This window comes from Simochromis diagramma, unplaced genomic scaffold, assembly GCF_900408965.1.
Source record: "Simochromis diagramma unplaced genomic scaffold, fSimDia1.1 OVJJ01000816.1, whole genome shotgun sequence".
Lineage (NCBI taxonomy): Eukaryota > Metazoa > Chordata > Actinopteri > Cichliformes > Cichlidae > Simochromis > Simochromis diagramma.
In genome coordinates this window covers 1,535,421-1,555,588 of record NW_024386908.1, presented here as the reverse complement: position 1 = coordinate 1,555,588, position 20,168 = coordinate 1,535,421, and the positions used below count along the sequence as shown (strand labels likewise).

Genomic DNA, 20,168 nt, shown 5'->3' with positions numbered 1-20,168 from the left:
TGTGTTTGGACCAAATTGGATGGGAATCCATCCTGTAGCTGTCAGGATTCCCCCGACAGGAAAATTCAGAAGATTGTAATCCTGCTGCCATCATGTGCAAATCACACTAACCAGCCACTTGTACAAATGCAAACATAATCAAATTATGGCCTTCAGTTCTAGCCATGACCAGCAGTTTACCACTGGATACAGGTTTACATACCTTGGTTTTAACCACTTGTTACAATGAAGGAACACAGAAGAGCATCTGTGAACCATGATGTAGTAGCAGAAGAACACAGTAGATGCCAGCTGTTTAGTGCCACAATGTCACAAAGCTCAAATCATCTCAAACTGATGTCTTGAACATGTCGTAACCTCACTGTACTCAAATGGGCTGCAGAGCCTCCAGATCTCAAGCCAGCACACTTTGGTTTGGTGGACCAGGAGATTTACATCGTGGACGTGCAGCCGACAAATATGACCGTGTGATGCTATCACGTCAACACAGATCCAAATCTGAGGAATATTTTCAGCAACCTGTTGAATCTGTGCAGTGAAGAATGATGACAGTTCTAAGGGCAAAATTAATTAAATAAAATCCGTCCCATATTTTTTGGGGGATATTTCAGCCAAGGTCAAAAGTTTGGACTAACATCGCTAAAGCAACCTGCTGAATGGGAACAAATAAAACCTCACAATATTACTTCATAGAAGGAAAACAGCAAACACAAACATCCAGTTATAACTTTTATTGGTTTTGGAAAGAAGCAAACTAAATTTCTCAGATCATCTTAGCGTTGTTATGTACTGTACAAACAGCTTTCACATGTGTTTGAGGTTAATGGTAAAGAACCAAAAAGCATTCTTGCTTATAGCACACAAACACACTCGTTGCTCTCGTCTCAACATTAACACAAGCTAACTGACACTCAGCACAACACGTCATTTCAGCACTATTGTCACAAAGCCCCACCGTTTGACCGCATGCTTTGCATCCAGTAATACTGCAGGATGAATTCGCCATGAAGATGAAGCTCTTGTGTTTTGATGCGCTGAAAATTTTAAACGCTGTTTTCAGAAATACAGTGAAAAAGGTTTGTGATCAAACAGACGTGTAACCATAAGTGTAGGAGTAATTCTACACTGATGCACCGTGGGTGGCATGTGTGGTGGGCTTCTGTAGATAATGCTGTAGTGACTGTTGCACTGTTTAGCTTAAAGAAGGTAGCAGCATTGTCTCGGGCACGTGGTCTTCCATTTAGCTCGATGAAAGACTGACATGACTGAAAAAATGCGTCACCAAACAAAAGTATTATCAAGAACTAAACGGCACCAATCATCCATCGCTCCTCACACCAACAAAATGCAACTTTGCCGTTCTCTCAGCCTGGGTCTGCACAAGATCAAAGTTCAAATGAACAGACTCATTTGAACTGCAGGGCCCAAAAACTATCCAATCAGATGTACTGCATCGCTGAATGGGTGTACTGACGTCAGGATACCGTCCTAAATCCGCTCGAAATGCTTGAGAGCTCTGAGAGGACCATGATTGGTTACATTTAGTTGATTGCCAACACAGAGTACAGTACAGAGGTTTTTCGATTACACTTCACGCACACTTTTTGTTCTTCACGTTGAGTGTCGGAGCATTCAGGAAGTTCAGCATCATCAGCACAGTGTTTTTCACATTAAACAACACTTTTTTTTTTTTTTTTAAATATCCATTTTAAAAATATTCAGCTTATTCTCCTTAACACGGGACTGACTGTCTGGGGTACACACACATAAAATACGAAAAAACAAAACGTAAAACAAAAAAAGAAAAAGAAAGCATTTTGGTCGACTTAACCTCGCTCCACAACCTCATTTAAATCATGTCATCTCACAGAGACCGTTACAATTATGCAAAATAAAGCCATGGATTCAAGCACTGGCTGGATGACTGGGATTTGCTCACGATATGAGGGTATGATATGAGGGAGTTTAGGTACCAGTGAGGTAAATGGAAACAGGAAGGAAGGTTTTCTTGTGATCTGCCGTCAAACTGAAGGTAGAGGAAAGAACTGAGAACACTAGATGATCAGGGTTTCCTTATTGTTTTATTACAGCTAAGTTTGAAGTAAGGAAATGAGCTGGTCCCAGTAAACAGTTCCTGTTCCAATACTAGTACCATGGTCACTAAACTTCATCTCTGCAGCCGTTTTTATTGTTTTTGTCTTCCTTGAAGGATGAGTTTGACATTTTGGGGGGAAAAACTAACCTTGGCCAGGAGCCATATTGGTTAGCTTAGCAGAAAAACTGAAACGGGAGGGAAACGGCTAAGCTAGCGTTGCTAAAATATAAGAGGCTAAAACATCTACAGTTTGATGCTTGCTTCTCTTGAGAGTGCGCACTGCAGCACAGCAATGTGATTTACTGGCATGCTAATGGGATGAGTGCACGTTCACTGCAGTATCCCTGGTGATTTAGCATATTAGCATGCTAAAATTAGCTCACCAGAACAAGCATAAATAAGGCTAGGGGAACTGTTGAGGGAACATTTATTTAATAAACCAAAGTCATGAACTAATGAAAAGTCTGACCTGGTGATGGCGCAAGAGAAAATGACAGGGTGTTACTAAAATGCTGCCTTTTATCCTGACAGAGACATTAACGTCTAGCGTGGATGAACGCCATTAGCATTTTCGGACCCATGCAGTACTCTCAAGCTAAATAAACTTGTTAATGACGAATACAACAGGGTGTTTTTACACCCTTGTATTAAAGAAGAAACATGACACTGTGTATTAATCAGCTTTCTAGGTGCTGACAGACACAGACTGGCAAGCCTTTCCCGGCCTTTTTAGCATGCTAGCAGTTTCCTGGCGGATGTCACACGCATCATCCAAAAATGTCAAACTTATTCCTCAAAGCGTGAATCTTGGCCATGTAATAGCTAACTCTACATTAACACTGCTTTCACAAAGCATTACACAGAATCCAGAAAGATATTTATCTTTTGTCTTTAAATTACCCCTCCCCCACCCATATATAGGTCAATTCTTCTGTTGCACTTGAGTTAAAAAATTATATCTGAAATAAATTCAAAAAATTAGACCTTATACTGTACACAGGTTACCCAACTACACAGATAACAAAAAATGAGAAGGAATTTAAATATTTATACCTTTAAGGGTTCGAGTCGTGTGATACCATTCAAACTCTATTCATATACAGAATCACGTTTTATACAACGAGTCATTGTCATCAATAAATAAAAATAGAATGCTGTCATGTACTCTGCAGTCTAACACTGCTGTCCTGTGAACAACAGGAAGGCTATCTGACGATACGAGGAAAACACCAAACGCCCTTTAAGATATACATTTTCGACTTAAATGACACTTTGTACACTTCTTTTGTTCTGACACGAAAACATAGTTCCTTATTTTACCAGTGAAACTGACTAGTCATTGCAGCTGCCTAACATCCTTACAACCTCCCTGCATGCGAGTGTATATAACAGAGAAATAGAATAGTGGCTTGACTGGCTAACTGGTGTCTTTAGCAGGATGTGTCATGTAATACCAGCAGGCGATGCTTGGAAATCTAGTTTCATACAGGTCGTACACAAGCACCAAGAAGAAGGACCCACTTTTACCTGTGACAGCTGATGGTGTGTCATGTGAAGCAGCTACATGGATCAGTGCAAAACAGTGAGTACACCTCTCGTATTCTTATCCCAGAGGTTGAGGACCGGGCTGTTTACTAACTTCATCCCATCCAACTCTGGATGTGTTCAGATTTGATGCACTTCTGACCACAACGAGGATTTTTTTTTTAAATGGCCCAAATTTTCACATTAACAAGAATTAAAAATCTGTTCCTTCCTTGTTTGGTCAGGCAGCTGCAGTGAAAAACTTTAAAAACAACACCACACGTTGACCAGAGGAGGACGGAGACAGAGGCACAGACTACAGAGGAGGAAAGAACCCATTTGTGTCTAAGTGCAGCAATACAGATGTTATGAAATGAATACAAATACAATAATTACATGACCTATAACAGTTCCACAATGTTATATGCAAGTTATACAATACTGCTGGGCGGGCTGCAGACCTGTTGTGTGGGTTCAGAAAAGGATCACAGAGTCTGTCTGGTGTCCGTCTGTCCTCTGTCCTCGGCGTCGACCTCAGTCCACTGCGTTCACTTTGTTCAGCGATGGGTCAGTTATCAGCCAGGTATTTTCCTGAAAGACGTCAATTAGAAACTAAGTGCTTATCTGTATAAATGAGATGTGACATTTCATTAGTTTTATGTTTTATTAAGTAGCTGCAATGAAAGGATTCAAACTTATTCTACTCAGGTAAGCTTTACCAAGTTACTAAAACAATCCTAAAACTGACTTTTATTACCGTGTGGATTCATCTAAGTCTTTTCAAGTCCTACTATATGCACATTATCTTAACCTAAACATACATAAAGGAAAATGTTTACAGTGTAACTGGTGGGAGTTTTATTTCCAGGAACTACAATCAGTATTTAAAAAAGTTTAAAGAGATAAAACATGGATTTTATATGTTCAATAACCAGTTTATAAACTTGTTAACATTCAGGAATTGGCTGGCTAAGCTTTCGTGTAGCAGTAATGAATATTTTATTTTGAAAACCCCATCTGACTGACCTGCAGCAAACCTCTTCTTGATGAGCGAGAAGCGGTACCCTGGCCCAGCCAGCTCGATGTCACAGCCTGACAGGGTGCTGCCTTCGCTGGTAAACTGCACCGCCAGTGGAGCCGGTTTACTGGGACCTTCTGTTAGCTGAAAGCGTGCTAACAACGAGCCCACACCTGAGGGAGGAGAGTGAGAGGATGAGACCAAGCCCCAAAATGTTTAATATTTAGAAACCACAAAAGCAAATATGTAACAACATGAAAAATGGGCAACATCTCTACAACTGCAGATCTCATCTTAAAGAGAATTCATAATCTAGTTTCGTGTCTTCATCCTGGAGGTCAGGTCACCGATGGGTGTCCTTGCCATGTAAATGACAGTGTGGGTCTAATGATGGCAGGTTGCGATCTGGAGCACAAATCAAACCAAACTTGGTCAGAAGAAACTGTAAATACTCCACAGCTGCTACCGTGGGCACTCGTTTACTTTATCCTATTAAAAAATAAAAGCTCATTGTAAACATCAGCTTTGGTGAAGTAACTGTACCACTGCTGTCCAACAGGGGGCAGTGTTTACTGTGGGCATGATGCACCAGACTTCCTCTCCATCTTGTCGTCCTCATCTGCGGTTGTTCCATTTTCAGCATTTGTACACCAGCCACACACATGCACCACGTGTCCTCCCAACATTTGTTATTTAAAGAAACAGGTTAAATCATCATTCAAAAGAAATACCTCCATTTTCAGATTTGTGGGAGATATCGGGGATCTTCCACAGGATTCGTTGCTGGTCTGCATTCCTACCAGGATTAGGAATAAGAGAAAACCATTAAAGGATACAACATAAACAGGTGAACAGGTCATTGAAGGTTAACCTCAAAACCTGACAGCAAATAAATGCACGGCACTCCCAGATACGGCACAGGATTTTATCTCTTGTCTAAATAACATTTGGAGCAATAAATGCATCAAACTGCCTCCTTTACCCCCTTAATCTGTTCAGCCGTGTAGCTTAATACTGTGTAACAACAAGTCTAGAAAGACCGTACCATGCAGCAGGAGGTAGGACAGCCTGTAGCTTTGAAACGCCTCCATCAACGGGGACGAGGAACTGAACGTTGTTGAGGGCCATCGGCGTCGACATGGCCTCCCCGTTGTATTTGTAGTCTATCCTCAAGTCAGTGCTGGTGGGCTCACACCTCCAGCTCACTGCCAGGTTCAGAGGAGTCGACTGGAGGCCCTGTGTTGACACCTGGCAAACACGTGGTTTGATAAAAGCCTGTTCACACTGAAACACCCTAAACAGCTGAACATGCTTCGACTGAAGGAGTTCAGTGTTTGGGATTTAAGCTACTCTCAAAATCCCAAATCCAAGGTTACCTGATACTTGAGCATGTCCACGTTGTAGTACGTCGCTTGTGGTTTCTGCTCTGCCACCTTCTTTAAATGCGATATCAGGTTTGGCATATTCACCCAGAAGTCCTTGCTGTCAGCCTTGGCTTGCGTGGTGGTGTCGCTGGTGGAGGAATCACAGTAAAGAGCCCGATCAGAATTCAGACGTTTCACAGGACTGCGGTGATTTTCTATTGAAGTGACTAAACACAGCCATTAGACTTCAGCGGTGCGCTGGTACGAAACGACTGTTCAACCAGAAAAAACAAGTTTTTTGGGAGGAAAATGTGACTTTTCCTCAGAGTCAGTGTGACCCAACGATGATCCAGATGTGGTTGGTGGTCGTTAGATCACACAGACTTTACAGGTGCTGAGAATAAAGTAAAAACTATTTTTAAGTTGCTTTTCTAAAAACAAGAAACACGCAGGAGGCTGGAAAACATCAACATTTGACAGCTGTAATAAACAAATGAATCATAATTAAAAACAATGTTTATTCTACTGTGAGGTCACGTGACTTCATGCTATAACGATGTGTGATATTTTGCATAATTTAATTTTAATTTTAAAGATCACATCAGGCGGTTTATCAGGCGTTTCACAACAAGTGCAACACGGTTATCTGCCTGCACACTCAGACGACCTCATGATGACTCCACACTTACTCAGCGCTCATTTTGGAAACAAGCTCACAAAATTTACTCATCTGAAGTGGTCAAAAGACCCCGAATAAAGCACAGGGGGTTGTAGATGTTTGATGAGTCAGTTCACTAGCACATGTCAGCGCTGCAAACATGGAAACATTCACGCCATCACCTCGACCTCCCCAAAACCTCTTTACTCCTTGTTGTTGGTCACATGTTGCTCTCCTGATGTTTTACAGTCTGCGTGACATCAAACTTGCTGTGTCACCATAGATAATAAGGTGACTTGCATAACAAAAGTCATTAAAATTGAATGTCAAGTGTGGCATGCTTATTAAAAATCAGTATCGCACATGCTCTGTAAGTGAAATTAAAATGATGCATAATTTGCAACAGGTACATTGATTTGGTTTTAATCACGTTTGGTTACACGGGACCACATATAACATGTTAGGTATTACTGGGTGACGCTAAAGTTAGACAATAATGTATTTAGATTTAGTTATGTATTCCCAGAAAGGTTGGCTCGATCTTTTCACATCGTCCAGGAAAAGCTGAGTTTTTATTTTTATTTTTTTAACTGAAATGTTGAGTTTACGGTGGTGTCATTACCAGCAGAGGAGCTGGGGGTTAGGCAGCACATGCTCCAGTCGACTGTAGTTGGTTATGCTGAAGGTTAGCACGGCGGGGGACGGGTTATTGGCAAAGTGCCGCGTGATTCCCGCCGGAAACGACAAAACCATCTCACCTATGATCTTCACAACACACCTGAGAAAGAGAAGAGAGAGTAACACTGCATGAAAGACTGCAGAGAGACACACAAATGCACAAATCACACATGACTTCATTTCCTTTTGATAATAAAACTAAACACACAGTCTTAATGCGTTTCTGCTATTGACTGAATCACTACATTAAAAGCTCTGCCCATCACAGCTCACACACTATTACAGCAGTAAAGCCCCGATCAGAAGCAAAATCAATAACACATCAGTTCATCCTAATCCACAACTCAGAGCAACAAAAGCAAACTGTACCTGTTTACATGACTCTGCAGGAGGAAATTCAAGTACAAAACATACAAAACTGGATTCATTGTAACAAAATCCACCAACACTGTTCTTATGTGTCTATAGTTCAACCAAGTGTTTGTTAGTGGACCTGCATACTTCCTCACATATTCACTATAAACACTGTGTGACAGGATTGTGGATGTTTGACCATATTAACTACAAACACATAATGCTGTAAACACATGTGTGTGTCCAGAGCTCATCAGATGCTTCATAAATCAAAACTGTCATTTCTGACAAATACAAAAGCATCAAACAAACATTACAGCCGCTTTAGATGGTAAACTGGGACAAACTTAATAAACCCCGTCGACCATTATCCCTTAAATATTGTGGTAAAACGTAGTCAAACTTTTTTTACTCATCATCCACACAAAAAATAAATAAATATTGAAATAGCCTAGTCAGGGTTTTCTACTGTGACAGGTAAAGGAGACCTACTTGTTGGGATCGGCTCCTTTAAAGAAGGTGTTGACTGTTTCCGTGAACGCAGCCGCCACAGGAAGCGTGTCCTGAGCTCCCATGGTGAGAGGACTGGGCCCTCGAGAGCAGCCTACGAGTAACCAACCCACACGTACACATTTGTAAGTAAAATAAATGCTGTGCTCCACTGTTGCTGTTTGATTTGTTGAGGTTACTGTCAGAGACAGAATTACATTCAAATTATAACCATTTTCTAATTCTTAAGCCTAAACTTGATATTAATATATCCAAACTTCAGCCCTGAATACAAACACTTCAGCAGAAATCACTACATGAAAAATAGATGATCCAAATCTTAAACTACGCTCTCTGTGTCAAACTGTGTGTGGAGAAAATAAGGAACGAAACATGAACAAATTAAGAGTGATGAAATGAAATGAAACAAATACTGGTGTTAGTAAAGAGGCACGAAAACAGCACATTATATGTACGGATGATACCCATTTCTCTCTGCTCTTTGACTGTGAACTGCTTCCAATGTCTCCCTCAGATTAATGCATTTCTACACAGAGGATTATACATGTCTGTTTTTAACTGAATAAGCACAGCTGGATGTTTTTAAAAAGAGACAGAGGCAGACATAGAGAAAGGCAGATGTGCATGCGTACTCCAGACATGCTGACAATTTTTGTATTTTTTGGACAAGATCAAAGATCATCAGAGAGCCCACGATCAAACACCCAACAGGTAAAATGATGACAGTACAGAGAAAAGTGATTAGTAAAGTGGACAAAGACTGATGAGTCTTTAGGGAATGAATCAGTGCAGACATGATGAAAATGAACATCATCATCAGAAGAAGAAGTTAGAGAGAGATATTGCACCGCATATCTGGCTCTAGGTGAGGGGGCTCAGTCAGGGCGATAGCATGGCCAGGGTTAGGGTAATGAAGGGATGATGATGATGGAGGAGCCAAGAGGGGAAGGAGGAAAGGGGGAGGAGAGAAGAAGGCCAAAGCTTGCACGAATGAGCCTCGTAATAACGTGTGTGCGCGCTACCCTGTTGCAGAGAAAACTTACCTTCGAAGGTTAAATAAAACTTCCCTCTGTCAAACCATACAAGGGATGGCTGGTCATTCTCTGTGAGGGTTCGAGGGTAGAGGGAGGGAGGGTTGGGAAAGGAGGACGAGGAGGAGGGAGGAGGTACAGGGATGAAAGGCGGGGAAGTGGGTGAAGAGGGGTGAGAGGGGCAAGGAGAGAAGGACAGTAGCGTGAGTCTCACATGGCAGGTCTATTACACGTCACAGTGAGGTGAAACGTGGAGGTGGAGGCTGGGGGCGAAAGAGGACAAAGGGTCGAGGAGCATGTGACAAGATGGGTGATGCACAGTGGTCTTTTTTTGTTTGTGTTGGGGGAGCCAACGTTTTCTCCAAAGCAAAGCATTAGAAACAAGCTGACGTTCCAATTCAGTGACCCTAACTTTCATCAACAGATACCCGAGTGTTAAAACTGTGATCAGGTCTCACAACAGGCCTTCAGTTATGAAACACACTGACGCTGGCTGGTATGCATGAGGATGGTGTGCAGAGGGAAGCCATGAGACTGAGATCAGACGATAGCAGGGAGGCGGCGAGACTGTGGTTCGCTGCACCCCACGTTTCAGGTGCAGATGCTTTTACAAAGACACCTGAACCGCCCTCACAGACACCAGGGAAAAAAAGAGGACGACTCAGAAAGTCCCAATTAGTTACCATCATACAACAGAAAAAACTAGATAAACAGCTTAAACCAAATTAAACCATATTTCAGCTCATTTTCTGACTTTTTTTAATAATATAATAACAACATGGTAATGAACCTGAACACTGGTGGATCCTGTTTCCCCCCAAATGCATTTAAAGGAATAAGAAACGTTAAACTGGAGCAGTAGTATTTTTCTAATGATCTGCACTCCAGCTCTAATGTGACTCCAACAGGTCTGACGGATGAAAAACTGTGTACTTTTTTGTCACGCTGACACTGTAAACTTTGCAAATGCTCCACAAAAACAGGGGAGGCCTGTTCCTCTCCATGCTATGGCCGTGGGCTCCTGTGACCAAAGGTCTGGGAGGACTAAGAGTGTCGGGTGATGGAACGATGAGAGCGGCAGACTGCTTCAGAGAAAGAACAAAAGGGCGGGTGTTCAGATGGGGAAGGCGGGGGTCCGGTAATATGTCGGGCTCTATGTTGAAGAGAGCGTGGGCGACAGGTGTGAAAGGTGAGCGGCAGAGGTCAAGCGTGGGAGCAGACCGATGCTTTACAGCCTGGTTGAGAGATTGGTTGAACTCGAGGCCGTGTCGTGCACTCCTGTTGTAGACTGAGGATGGCATGAATGCCAAGCAGCTGCTGCCTGTCTAATTCAGCCTAAATCTCACGCCAGGCTTCAAATGACTCTAAGCAGAAGCGCTGATCTGACGGTACAAGTGAGCTGGTGAGTTTGAGTGCGCGTGAGAGGGAAAAGACAGACAATGTGGATCTCGAGGTCCGACAAGATAAAGAGCTCCTCAGACATGCTAACAGCACACAAACACTCAAACACACTCTTGTGCTGCGAACTGAGAGCAAAGGTATCTGGGAGCAACCGCACTGCACGCACAATGTGTGTCGCCGAGAGACGAGACAGGAGGTTGCCATGGGAACATGGCGAGACAGTCACTGGTGCACAGTCATAAAACAGAGAGAAAAGTCTTAGAAGCGGGCAGATGGGCCGGGGGGGGGCACTTTTTTTTGGAGTACTATGCAGTAGATTCAGCTTTTTGTGTCACCACAGCTTTCATTTGTTTCCTGGCAGATTTCACTGTGACATCCAAGAGAATGAGCGAGAAAGACAAGGAAGAAATGACAAAGATATGCAGATAAAAAGAGACTGTTATATGCATTCGATGGCTGAGAAATGCGTGGGAAGGTATGAGGAGTAAAACAATGTAGAAGATTGGTGGTTTCACTGAAAAATGATGCCATATTCAAAAGGAAAAGAAATAATGTCTGGTGCGTCCTTACATCTGTGCACGAATCATAAAGCAGATGAGTGAAAAAAGGAGGAGTAAGAAAAATGATTTGGTATGCACTGTGCTTCTAAAGCCTGACATGAGGCTACAAAACCTGTTGACCTCCATCTAAAAAAGGCACAAAACACTCACTGATGGCCTTTACCCTTCTTTGTGCACTGCGCTCCGGGTAAAGAGCATCCAAATCCAAAAACTCTCAAAACAAGCACTCACCAAACCCTTACCTAACCCGCCCCCCGTCCCCATGTGGAGGAGGAGGGGGGGGGGTGCTTTACCCTACCTGCAAACGAATCAAAGTGTCTCTCAAAGGTGGGAAGTTTGTCTACATATACATCATCCTCTGACGAGCCAAAGAGACAAACAGCAAAAAAAAACAAGCAAAAAGAAATCAAACCATGAAAGACAACGAAAAATGATCAGAACTGTGATGCACATTAAATTCAAATGGGAGAAAAACAAATATATTCAATTATAATAAATATGCTGATGAAAATACAAAATTTAAAAAAAGTGGTGAAACTTTAAAGGAGCAATTTAGCATATTTCATAATAAGCAGTTTCCGAGACTGTTTTCATGCACAGAGAATACAGATTAAATTAAGCGGCTGTAACAGAGACCTCAGTAAAAATGTCATTTATTCAGTCGGTCCCTGCAATTTGTTTAAAAGAGGAAGAAAGCACCCTCCAATCGGGGACTAGATTCTGCTTTTACATAACTGCTGCCTCCAGAATGTGTATTTATTATTTTTTTTAGTATTATGACTCAGCTATGTTACAGTCTACTGAGATTTGCCATTATCCACTAAAAGCTGCACTGCAGGCTCCTTTAAAACCGACTCTACAGTTATCAAGGAGTAGAAATTGTTGTTGTGTCACTAATTCATTAAAGGATGGTTTGCACTTTAAAATTTTCATATTCTCACCTCCTACTCACACCCTGCATGTGTGAGCATGAAAATGAATTTCCCTGTGTTTGCGTGTTAACGTGAATCAGATACTAATATATATGTTGAGATATATATATATATATATATATATATATATATATATGTATGTGTGTGTGTGTGTGTGTGAGAGAAGTTCAGGACTCTTATCTTTAGGTGTAATTAATTCTTTATCAATAAACAGAAATGTAAACAAAACGATCATTGGCATGTTTGTAGAAGGTTTCGCTCTGTGATAATTAGATGCTGTAAAACAACATCAAAGGTGAAACTGCTGCCATTTCCAGAAAAAAAAGAACCAAAACAAATAAAATGAGTAAATGCACAGGTGCATGACTCATGCGCACAAACGCTACATGCAAAGTTCGTAAAATGCATGTAAAACTTTTAATATAATGACAGAAGATGCCCCTGCTAGCCTCTGTGACCTCCACATCCATCAGGAGACGTGCTGCAGTGTTGAGCGGATGGTCCACACACCTGTTACAGACACAGAGAGCTCCTTGCCCACGGTAGGAGTGGTGGCGGCACTCATCGAGTTGGTGGAGGAGATGGAGGAGGTGCTCTCAGCCCTCGCCAACGGAGCAATGGGAGGAGGGCTGGCCGAGTGAATCGGTGGGCTGAATGGGCGATTCTGAACAGAGAAAGGAGACGAGACGAGAGACGGGAAGGAAACAAGAAGCGGTTTAGCATGCGGCATTTTAAATACTATGTACACAGCCGCTATAAACTCTTTGGGATTATCAAGTTAAACCCTGATTAAGATAGTCGACTTAATGATTATTCTTTTGCCAGTTCTTCCTAGACTCAAAGGCCATGTAAATAATGCCTAAATCCCCGAATCAGAACCAAAGAACTGAAAGATATAAGAGTGACAAAATGAAAACGAAAACGAAAACAACAACAAAAAAAGGTCTTACCGCATCGCCTACACTAGGTTTCCCTGGAGGAAGTTTGGGTCGTGAAGGGGGACGAGGTGGAGGGGGAGGTGGGGTGGGGTTGACTGACGACGGTGTGGCAGGTCGTACGGGTGAAGAGGAACCTGAAGAGGCGCGCAGAAAACACAAAAGGGATTAATTTAATTATTCAGTTTGGAAAACGACTAAACAAAAGGACAGAGTACCATCAGCACTCAGTAAGAAGTGTTGTTTCATTTTTCACTTCACAGGATCGCTGTCGTGATCTACTACACACCTCATATCCTCCATAGAGCACTAAGAGCACACATCCCTCTACGTGCTTTCTCTCGGGTCTCTTTCACCATTGACGAAACTGGAAAAATGATTCCGCTCAGATGTTCAAACATTTTATTTTGAAAACTCGAGAGGAAATTTGATCAGTTTTATTCCTCGTTCGAAGAGCTCCTTTTTCGCCACATAGTTACATCCACTTCTTTTGGACACTGGCTCAGTACATTTAACCTAACAAAACAAAACCGCCCACACTGCTGTCTTTGTCCACGTTTCCCACATATTGGGCAGCTCAAGGACGGGTCAAAAAGCAAAAAGCTAAAAAACAAACAAAGAAAAAAAAGGCACTAAAAATGCAACAAAAAGCACAGAAATTCTAAGCAAGTCAAGTTTTTAATAAAACGTGAAAGAAAAAGGCCCTGGTAACATAATACGCTCTGAGGCAAAATGCTATTGTACATAAATCTGGGCCAAAACATGACCTCTTTTCCAGGAAGAACATGCAGGATAACTGTTCCTGTGATGCAAGTTCCAACAAAAGTGGTGCAATCAGCTGAAAGAAAATCTGAGCAGGGTGCACTGCTGACATGATGCCTCAGCTCACAACACTGTCACTGTCTGTTTGCAATGACACCATTAAAATTAGCAGTTAAGTGATCAGGTGACGTGTGGGTTTTTTCTTTTCATTGTAGTGAGAATATTTCTTGTAAACCATCCTCTAAATTAAGTTTTAACCCAACAAATATATTTAAGTGAGGATCTTGAAGCGCTCACCGCTATTCGTGCCGCCGGCCCCAGATGTGGGACCTGGTGATGAAACCACTGCGCGGTACGTTGGAGGAGGTGGTGGCGGAGGTGTAGTTCTACTGCCTTGGATTGCATCTTTGGGCGAAGTGACAGTTTCACCTCCATCCTCTTTGGGATGGGTGGTGCTTGTATTGTTGGGCTTCTCTTCTTGACAGAGGACAAGAGGCGGCGGGACGGAGCGAGCCGCAGGCTCCTCGGAAGGAGGCGTCAGTGCTGGAGTGCTTATTTTGGGGGTGGGTGCAGGTGGGACACTTGGAGGTGAACTAAGAGGAGGAGGGGAGGAAACAGGAGGAGATGAAAGCTCCTTTGTTGCAGGAGACGGAGAGGTGGCGAGCGTGGGAGGGTTTTGGTCTTTGGGAGTGGGAGGACCCGAACGGACTGAAGGTACGACTTGTTCCTCTGAGGGAGGTGGGGAAGTTGGTAGAGGGGGAACAAAATCATCTTCTGGGGGAGGTGAAGTAGGCAGAGGTGGTGCAAAGTCTTCCGAAGGAGGTGGTGATGTAGGTAAGGGTGGGGCATGAAGCACAGGTGGAGGAGAGGAGGCTGGTAATGGAGGTGCTGGTTCTTCTGGAGGAGGTGGGGAGGAGGGGAGGGGAGGTGCAGGGTCCTTTGGTGGAGGCGGCTGGTCAGGAGCTTCTTCGCTGAAGCAGACCCACGAGTCACCCGTATCCTCGCAGGCAGGGGCAGCCTGCTCCGGTCCAAAAATGTTGTCCAAGTCGGCTATTGAAGGCTTCCTGGCTGAGCTGCCTGCTCCTGCAGACACTTCTGAAACAGAGATAAGGGAGGAGCAATTTAAAAAAGAAAGGGGGGGGGGGTGTTTGCAGATGTGCTCAGCAAGGAGATAAAAGATCACAGGGAGACAAACAGACTGACAAAGTTAGCACCGGAACATCAAGATAAACAGACGACTGAGGTCAAATTTAAAAGCTTGTTTCAGTTTGAGGCGATTTAACGGGAGGCAGAAACACATGAGCAGATTCTTACCAGCATCATCTGCAGGCGGAGGGCTAGTATTTGGTGGAGAAGCTGGGACATTCTTGGGTGGAAGTGGAGGTGGAGCTGCAAGTATACCACAAGTTTAACAATGAATGCAATAATTACCCGTTTCACATCACTGCACCTGGTGATGGGCTGCATACAGTCTGACTCAAGGCGCAAACGACAACAAAGGGAAAAAATGAATGAAGAAAATAAGCCAACACAAGATGAACGTTTGGATCTATCAACGACAGGCACCATTGTATTCCAGATACAACACGAGGGGGGATCGTCCCAAATTACCCACCATGCAACACAGAACATTCAGCCCCCATCAGCCCAAATGCATGCAGGCAAGGGTTGGTGCCCAATGACGGAAACTTATTGAACGTCTCTCGTGTTACAACCGACGCTGAATCACGTGCTCGTGAAATGACTGATGAAATGAAACGATGGCTGTTTAGAACGGGGGGGGGGCAGCATTATTGGCACACAGCTGTTTGATCAGGTCAGTTTGCAGATTTCTCAGGATGATGAGCTGAGCTGATCCATCTGTGTGTTAATTTCACAGGGACGGGGAAGTGCGGCGTAATGTGGAGGGAATGGCGCAACTTACTTCCTGTGGGAAAGGATCTTGTCAAAGAGGATTCAGGCTCTGATAGAGGAGTCCCCCACACGTCACACTCAGATAGAACCGCTAAGTTCAGGAGGGGACAGAAAAGGCCATCGTGAAGGGCGTTAGCAGCGAAACACTTCGGGCTCGTGATCCTTTGGGGATGTTTGTGTGAAGCTGTGTCCCAAAACGTCGGCTGCATCCTTCGGAGGACCCGGCCTTCGCGGTCTACGTGGGCCGGGTCCTTCAAAGACCCAGAAGGCCGGAAGTGCGAGGCTGTGAAATGGGACGGTCTAGCCTTCAGATTTGCGTCACTGCTGTCTCGGCGGAGTTTAATAAACTCGGCCGTCTGCTCCTTGCTATCTAAAGTATAACAAGACACTGGCGTAAATTCTCAACCGTCTCACACTTCTGTTTAATCAGTTTGATGTTTATTCAGCTGTGTGAAAATCCCGGAGGAACCCTCCCGATGGATTAATAAAGTTTTATTTAATCTAATAACTTTGATCTCAGCCAAACCGGTTTACTCCGGAACAAATAAAACACCGAAAAAAAGGCAAACAATTACATTTTTAAGTTATCCGAGTGACTTATATATGATGTTTAACTTGAGTAGCGAAAGAGCGGGGGTCTGAAAACGATGACGCTGGGAGTCTGCTGCTCTCACCGGCTGGAGTGACCATTGAACCCCCCGGCTTGCTATCGAGCTGGTGGGTGACAGACTTTTGCAAATATGCGATGTCTTGATAAACCGAGCAGATATTTGTAATTTACGCAGCTACTTTCTCGCCTGAAAATATGTTAAAAGTTTATTTTGTGGCCCAGAAAGATTAATAAGAGTAATATTAAAACTTAGTAGCAGCCGCCATTGTTGGCAGCTGAAATTTGGCTGGGCCGCGCTATGAATTCTGGGATATGGTGGGCCACGAAGGACACACCCGACCCATCCTTCAAATTTGGAGAAATGAAGGACGCATTTGAAGGAGTCGACGAATTGGGACAGCCTTCGTCGCCTGGCTGTGACGTAATCGGCCTTCAAATGCAGCCTCCGGAGGATGCAGCCGACGTTTTGGGACACAGCTACAGATGAGAACGTCAGTAAAAACTGCAATCACAATGTGTCAACACAAGAACACGCACTCGATTCAGTGCTACTATATAATATTCGCTTTTATAATTGCATATAAAAAAAAGACATCTGAAAAAAATACACCAGCTAATAAGCTAAAAAAGGATGAAATCAGTGTGATGCAACAAACCTGCAACACATCCCGTCTACACTCCAGCAGTTTCACAAAGACAACGATTCAACTTAACGGCACATCTGACGCTACTGAATTGCGTCAAATTACACAGAGAATCTCTAACTGACCTTAAGAGGATCTTGATGAAACTAGTATTTACTGGAAAAAAAGTGAAACATTACCAGTTCAAAGTGCCAGAGGCAGAGCTTTTCTACTTGTCTGAATTAAATGTGAAGGGAATTTGTGTCAAGCTGATGTTACTTACGCCTGACACGGCAGTTGCGTAAGAGCTAAGAGCTCATCCACAGTCTGCATCATAAAATCCTGCAGGGCTGGATGTGAGCAGGTGACGGCAGAATCTGCATATGAACGAGTTTCACTGTGCAAAAGAGCACGACCTCGGAGGACTGCCGTCAACCACACCCTCAACAAAGACATCCAAAACTAGCTGGAAGCCTTACACAGACAAAAAGTGTGTGTTTGTGTTTTTCATCATACTGCTAACATACTTTGACAGCAAAGCATCAACAGAAACATATTCAAAGAGCCGATACAGACAAAGACACAGAGGGAGGGGGTTACCTTCAGTTTTCTGTTCTCCAAAGGCTGTTTCTAAAGGAGGCCCAAATAAGCCTGTGGTGTCTTCAGAGACTGGTGTTTGCTGATTGCTGCGACAGAAAAAACAGGACAATACAGAAGAAACTGTTAGCTGCAAACAGTTACAGCTACAACAGTCAGAGAGTGCAGCGTCTCGTTGCATGTCGTCTGATCAGGCTGCAGCTCCCCTTTCCGCTCAAATCTTCCCAACAATATTACAAATGTGTCATTTTTAAAGTGTGGCAGGAGCATAAACAACGACAGGAAGAATGACGGGAAAAGCTAATGGGATGGTTTTGGGGGCAGAATAAAAACAACTGACTTTTACCATTTGTCTTTTGGCATTACAGAAAGAGAAAGTGACTGTGGCTCAATCGCATCTGCAGAAAATACAAATACCTCATATTCACTGTACCGAGGCTGCAACCAACACACCAAACACCGCAGCCAAACAACAACCAACAAACGCACACTTAAACATAAAAAGACCTCGTCTTCAGCGCAATAGATATGAAAACCAGGTTGGCACAGCGTGGAGTTTTTGTGTAGATACAGTGGCAGGTCTGCAAAGGACTGTCTGGCTTTAGAGGACAGTTTTTGTCTGGATTTATTTAACGAGATGGCAAAAAGATCAAAAGCAACCCAAAGACAGTTCCTCTTACTACACTATTTTTCATGTGGCATGCCACAGTTTAAGCCTGCAGTTAATAAGCAAAGAAAATAATGAAGATAACAAAAACCTCGCCAACGTATGGTGCAGTTTCCAAATGTCGACATTTTATGCATGATGATACGGCGATTGTGCCTCTTGTTACTGACACCGCTGACTAAAACAACAAGAAAAGTATAATTAAAATGAACGCGTCAGTGTCGTGGAACGAGCAAAAAGCTAAAATAGAGACCAACTGCACAAAACTTTTCGGGACTGAAGGGTGATCCAAAGGCAGGAGAAAGGACGAGCAGCGACACCGAGATACGCACCTGGGGGGCTGTGGTGCTGGAGCTGGTGTGGGGGCCACGGCGGGTGCAGGAGGGACGACGCGTCTCGGTCTGGCAATCTCTTCGCCTGCGCCCAAAATGAAATGTATTTACGTTAATCTTACATCACATCCTCCTAATTTGTCACTTGTAAAAAGCGAGCTTGGCCTGAGGTGATGAAGCTGATACTTACTGGACGTGTTCCTTTTCAAACCCTGTAACGTGGAAAGAAACAACATGGAAATGTAAAAAGTCAAAGACAAGAAACCTCAAATTGTTCTCATATTTGGATCCAACATTCTTCCATCCATGTGTGAGGATTTCTAATAAAACCAAAAAAGATGTTCTTAGCTCTTTTATTCTTTTCTTTCTGAAACTGTGTTTGGACAGAGCAAAGACAACAGCTGTTGAAGGTCGGAGGCTGAACTGCGACTAAATCTGATCAGACTGCACTCAGTTACACTTCACATGAGCGGGCATGACTTGCACGCATTCCCCACTTTGGGCGATTTGTCACATTTTTCTAACCGACATTCATCAGTCCAATAAATGACGATGGCCGATATATTCGGGCAGGTGACTTTTTGATGGGCGGAGCAATGTAATCATGCACGGACTGATTTGCGTGCTTAGAACACAGTAAGTCCAAACATGGAGGAACTAGTTGCCAAAAAGTAAAATACAAAGTCACCAATTTGGTGATTTCTTTGGCTTTAAACCGGGTGAAAGAGGTAAACCTGAGGATATAACCAAAGAGGTGTGCCGCTCGTGCAGACGTACTGCGCCAGCAAAGACTCAAACATGACTTTGTTGCTTGAAACTAACTTACTCATGGGCAAATACATAAATAAATCGCTCTTGTAAAACGCTCAGCCTATCGCTGTGGTCGATAAATTCGTCCAATCGCCCAACGGTAATAGGGAGAGAAAACTGCCTTAAGCGAGACAGAAAAAATGAAGAGATGCAAAGCTGGTACAACAATAATGCTGTGAACATCAAATCTGTCTGAAAGTGGGATACTGGTAAACTAAATCTGCTTGCAGTGGTTTATGGCGTCTTTAAAGGTTTTCCAAACGTCCTTTGAAGCTGTAAGAAGCCACGTGATAAGATGCGATAGGCGTACAAAAAAAAGAGACCAGTGTTGATGACGGGGAGGCAACAGCACGAACATTACTGCCTTCTCGGCTGTGATCCCAAACACCAAAGTCTAAGAGAGCATGTGTATGAATTCACCACAAGCAGGATGTGAGAGGCCAACAAAAGGCAGATAAGGAGAGAGAAGGAGGCAGGGAGGAGATGAGAAGACACGATGGGGAGTGACTGAAGTAAGACATCAAAGGGTCCAAGCTGTCCAAAGTGTAAATTGTGTCCCCAGTAGAGACCAAGCATGAAGCCATTCAAGGCAAAGAAACACCCAAAAGAAGTACACAAGTATATCGCTGATCTTAAAAAGCTAAAAATATTTTTAATGTTAATGAAATTTTGAAACATATTGATCGACTGTTTTAACTGCTGACCCTTACATATTTTCCCTTATTCAACTGACCCCAAGGACAAGGAGAAAAGGAGTAAGTAGACATGTGGCACATGCTACGGTACATTTAGT

At 43.3% G+C, this 20,168-nt stretch overlaps 1 protein-coding gene across 3 annotated transcripts in view; it reads right to left on the bottom strand.

Annotated features, from left to right (window-relative positions):
- Positions 1-716: 716 nt before the first annotated feature.
- Positions 717-20,168, bottom strand: part of sgip1a (SH3GL interacting endocytic adaptor 1a) — a 71,613-nt gene continuing 52,161 nt past the window's right edge. For all 3 annotated transcript variants that reach the window (XM_040035077.1, XM_040035078.1, XM_040035079.1), the window contains 16 exons: positions 18,756-18,777; positions 18,566-18,650; positions 17,570-17,655; positions 15,747-15,827; positions 15,137-15,211; positions 14,120-14,917; positions 13,076-13,197; positions 12,636-12,789; positions 9,245-9,304; positions 8,184-8,295; positions 7,282-7,437; positions 6,014-6,149; positions 5,683-5,885; positions 5,369-5,433; positions 4,646-4,810; positions 717-4,210 (listed from right to left, as the gene is read on the bottom strand). In XM_040035077.1, the coding sequence (XP_039891011.1) occupies positions 4,188-4,210; positions 4,646-4,810; positions 5,369-5,433; positions 5,683-5,885; positions 6,014-6,149; positions 7,282-7,437; positions 8,184-8,295; positions 9,245-9,304; positions 12,636-12,789; positions 13,076-13,197; positions 14,120-14,917; positions 15,137-15,211; positions 15,747-15,827; positions 17,570-17,655; positions 18,566-18,650; positions 18,756-18,777 (2,343 nt within the window). In that variant the 3' untranslated portion in view covers positions 717-4,187. The remainder of the gene's footprint in view (positions 4,211-4,645; positions 4,811-5,368; positions 5,434-5,682; positions 5,886-6,013; positions 6,150-7,281; positions 7,438-8,183; positions 8,296-9,244; positions 9,305-12,635; positions 12,790-13,075; positions 13,198-14,119; positions 14,918-15,136; positions 15,212-15,746; positions 15,828-17,569; positions 17,656-18,565; positions 18,651-18,755; positions 18,778-20,168) is intronic.